Source organism: Arachis ipaensis, chromosome B08 (genome assembly GCF_000816755.2).
Source record: "Arachis ipaensis cultivar K30076 chromosome B08, Araip1.1, whole genome shotgun sequence".
Lineage (NCBI taxonomy): Eukaryota > Viridiplantae > Streptophyta > Magnoliopsida > Fabales > Fabaceae > Arachis > Arachis ipaensis.
The window spans coordinates 111,943,037-111,947,376 of record NC_029792.2 but is presented as its reverse complement, the minus strand read 5'-3'; the positions used below and the strand labels follow the sequence as shown (position 1 = coordinate 111,947,376).

The following is a 4,340-nucleotide window of genomic DNA, read 5'->3' as shown; positions in this document are numbered from 1 at the left end:
ACTACTAAACAACTTCTCCACAGCTCAATATTTCAATTTGGTCATCTAATTGCTCAAGCCTGATCTTGTAAAGCTCGACCTCGAGCAGGGGGCACTGTTCATGCACTGGTCTACAATTTAGCCATGCCCAAAATGAATAAAGCCCAATCTACAGATATCGTCCGATCTACTACCTACCCGACCTTCTAAAAGGTCGGACACGACAAAGAATGTACAATTTTACTTATCCAAATAAGTAACTACCTCCCTAAATCTCTCCTATTATCTCTATCTTCTCTAAAAGATAGGTCCCAACAAACTTCCAAAATAAAGGGAACGGTTATCCATCAGAAAAGATGGAACTACTCCAACAAAGGTGGTTATCAACTCTACTATAAATACACTGACACTCCTTAAGTATAATTTACGTTCTAGTCTACTAAAAACTTGCCTAAAACCCTTGCTAACTTAAATATCAAAGTCTCTTGCAGGTACCACCCCCACCTCCTTACAAGGAACTCGGACAGGCGGCACCTCAACATCAATAAGTCGGACGCTGCCACACAAAAAAATTTATACCTCACATTTAAGCCCAAATCAATGTTTCATGTAATCCTCAGAACATAACTGTTAATGATAAATGACATATCATTTTTATGAAAAACTTTAATTATTTTTTATACTGCAAAATTGTGAAATTGTCATCTCTATAAAATTATTGACATGGTACAACTACAAGAAGCAATATGGCATAGCTCATCTATTTATTTACTTTCGGCATATAAAAGTTTATACAAAACCTATTATAAAATGAGCTTATGTTTTGTGATTATGCCACGTTATTAATTTTGCATAGATAATAATTATCTAATTAATTCTCAAATAATATAACACCTTTAAATGTATACTATATAGTATAATTAATTTCTCTTCACATAATATGCAAGTCTTAGTCTAGTTCTATAATAAATTAGTATTAACTTTTATATGATATAAATAGATACTAAACTCAGGAAATGAGACTTCATTTTCGATCATGTCTGAATTCTTTTTTTGATAACATTTTTTGTATGCACTACTTCTCCGGTTGACAAAATAACAATATCGCGACAAGAATTACACCCTGGAAATTTGAAACCGCCATTAACTTCCACAATTAGATCAAGATACAAACCAAAAGCGGAAAAAGACTTCTCCCACAGTAAAGGAAGCTGCGAAAACATGAAGGGGTAGAAAAATGCAAACAACTATACTTCAAACCAAGATAAGTATTTAACATAACAGTTTTTCTGTTTTAGGTAACTCCGGTACATAAATAATTTGATGAATCCAGAATTTAGTAGAGAAATGTTACTGTAAAGCTTCCACATAAGGATAAGATAGAAGCTTTCTTTTCTTATAATTATTCATTCGTTCATGATGGAAATCAACTACTCTTCCTTTCCCTTTTTGTCGTTGTCAGCTTTCAGAAACCGTGAAAACCAATATGCAGAAGACTTTGGATGCCTAGTGAGGTCATTCTTATAATCGACATAGACCAATCCAAAGCGTTTGGTATACCCTTGAGCCCATTCAAAGTTGTCTAGCAATGACCATGCAAAGTATCCTCTAACATCTACTCCATCCCTGTGCATTCAAATGATGATAGGCAGTAACATAATGTCAGTTTAACTAGTCATTCTTCAAGTGATTCTTCCTTAGTTGTTATACTGGTGAGAACTTCCTCAATGTGAAAGATCCTTTATTAATTTCATAAGGGGATAAGTATGCATTTTGCTGTCAAAGTTTACAGTTAATTTCAATTTTACACTATTTTTTTCAAAAAGGAAAATATTCTAGTTTTAATTTCTAAATGTTTCAATTTTATTCTTTGGCAAAAATTTGTTGGCAATCAATAGTTGGTCAAAATTTTATTTCTAGTTATATCTTTTTCCCCTATTTTCCTCATATAATCCAAAACCTCATTCCCTCTGCTTTTTCTCTCCTACTCTGCTGCCTACCACAACCACCGAAAGACCCTTTCCCTTCTTCCCTTAACCATTCTCTTCCACTCTGTACAAACACTCATCAAAACCCTCCTCTCTTCCAATGGACGACCCACAAGCCCTCCTTGATCCTCTGTCTTGCCAACAGGTGACAATGCCCCAAAGGACTTGACGGCAGAGCAGAGGGAGGTGCTCAAGAGGGTCAGATCAGTCACAAGGAGGAGGAAGAGGGAGGTCAAATGGAAGATTGATGAGTTCAACAAGGCCATGACAAGGCAGAGGACCATTAGGGAGGGGACATGTTGAGACCACTGTGAGGGTTTACTTATCCCCTTTTCACAATATCATTATAGTTATAATGGTAATTGACAAAGAAGAAAAAGAGAGAGAGAGAGAAAAAGGATTGGCCTGGAAGACCATGGTTCTATGTGTTTTTCATTCATCTCCATTCTTACATCTTTTTGTGTTGCATGTCTTTGATAATTTGCTTCCATAGAAAGGGGATGAGTAGGGTGGTGCTGAGGTTCAAGGGTGTGGACAGGGTGGAACCTAGGCAAGGACTAAAGTGTCCACCATGACTTTGTGTGAGATAAGGTTTATTGCCCTAGTCACATTAACCTGCCAGTTGTCACTAATCATGGGATCAAAGTGTCTATCACCCTCAATCACATTTTTAGAGATTGATTTGGAGGTTTACTCTAGAATTAGAGCAAACACTATGAGACACAATTGGGTTCCTAAAGTTGCAAACATGCTTCATTTTAATATCTCAAATATCAAAATCAACTATCGAGTCCTAAAGTTACATTTCATAGGTCATATCTTTGTCCAATCAATCGTCAACTGTCATTGTTTTGCTAATGTGTCATGTTAAGTGACTCGACAACATGCCATGTGGCATGGTTCATCGTCTATTAATACCACATGGCAAAACATATTGGCTGACTAATTGTTCATCTACAGAACATACTTCAAGGAATAAATTTTTTGATATTTCAGTCACTAAAATGAAGCACATTTACAATTTCAGGAATTGAATTGATGCGTTATTTACAGATACCAGAAACAACTATTTCTAGAAGTTGAATGTTTCACACGAATAAGGAATAATGATACCAACTAGGGGCTAAAGGCATAAATATGCAAAACTAATGTCAAATCATACATGCTATCATATCCCTAGAGACAAGTAGGAAGAACAAAATCAGAAATCAAAGGAAAACAAAGGAAATGACATTCCAAGATCAAGTAAAATGAGAACATATGCCATCAACCATCATATATTTTAAAAGAGATTTGTTAGGAATCCACATTATTAGAGTGCAGTATGAAGGGCAACTAGCAAGATAGAGTGACGGTTGGGAAAGAATGCATATTTGTAAACCTACTATGGAGTTAGCATGAGGAGTGACCACATTCATTAAGTGGGAAACAAAAAATATGCCTAGATGTCAAGTTTCTCAACACTTAGCAAGGCTACTAGTACATTTCTCTCTGTTTCATTAACACACGCAAGAAGAGATCTTTGCCATGCAAGTATTCATCAATTCCTAGATAAATGGTAGCATCAAACTACCAGATAGCTTGGTAATTGGTGAAAAGAACAGGATTAACTCATACAGATGGTATATGCACATAAGATATAGTGAGTAAACTAACTTTATAGCCTCAGCAACTGCGGCAATGTACTCATACAGATGTTATATGCACATAGAAAAGTGAGCAAACTTACTTTATAGCCGCAGCAGCTGCGGCAATGTATTCTTTGAAATAGCGAACTCTTAGTTTGTCATCTAGCATCTCATGCAGTGGCAATTTATCATCATCTTCATCATCCATACCTGCCATGGAAATCCAGCTTAAGAAATGAAGAACCATTATATATATACACATACAAATACATCTATTACAGCTTAAACGCGGAAAACAGTGAAAAGTATTGCAGCTGAAGGTGAAAACTGGCCTATATACACAATAGACCACTACCTTCAGTGATGTTGTATAAAGCTAATTCAAACTAGCGGACTATCAAGTATCAACTATCCAATTACCTTTGGATTATTAATTTTTCATTCATTCCTAAAAGTGAAACTAGAATTACATTTGGTTATATTTTGAGTACAGCATTTTCCATAGCCTTTGAGCTAAACTTGTTAAACTATAACCCATAATCCCATATGATTAAACTCGTGATAATCTAAACTGTCAATGCCCTATGGCCGTTAATGCTTTTCCGGCATTCTAAGTGCCATTATACAGCCAAATAATTCACAAAGAGATATATGGCGTACACAACTTAACGCCTTTCGCGTAATTTTCCCCCTCATTTTTATCTGAGTGTTGTTTCTTCTATTCGTTTTGTTGCCAATTTTATGA

General features: G+C 35.6%; 1 protein-coding gene across 1 annotated transcript in view; it reads right to left on the bottom strand.

Moving 5' to 3' along the window:
- LOC107611401 (beta-glucosidase 42) overlaps positions 1,071-4,340 on the bottom strand; it is an 11,660-nt gene continuing 8,390 nt past the window's right edge. Inside the window, exons 10-11 of the mRNA XM_021108307.1 lie at positions 3,697-3,808; positions 1,071-1,605 (exon numbers count right to left, since the gene is read on the bottom strand). Of these exons, the coding sequence (XP_020963966.1) occupies positions 1,410-1,605; positions 3,697-3,808 (308 nt within the window). The 3' untranslated portion in view covers positions 1,071-1,409. The remainder of the gene's footprint in view (positions 1,606-3,696; positions 3,809-4,340) is intronic.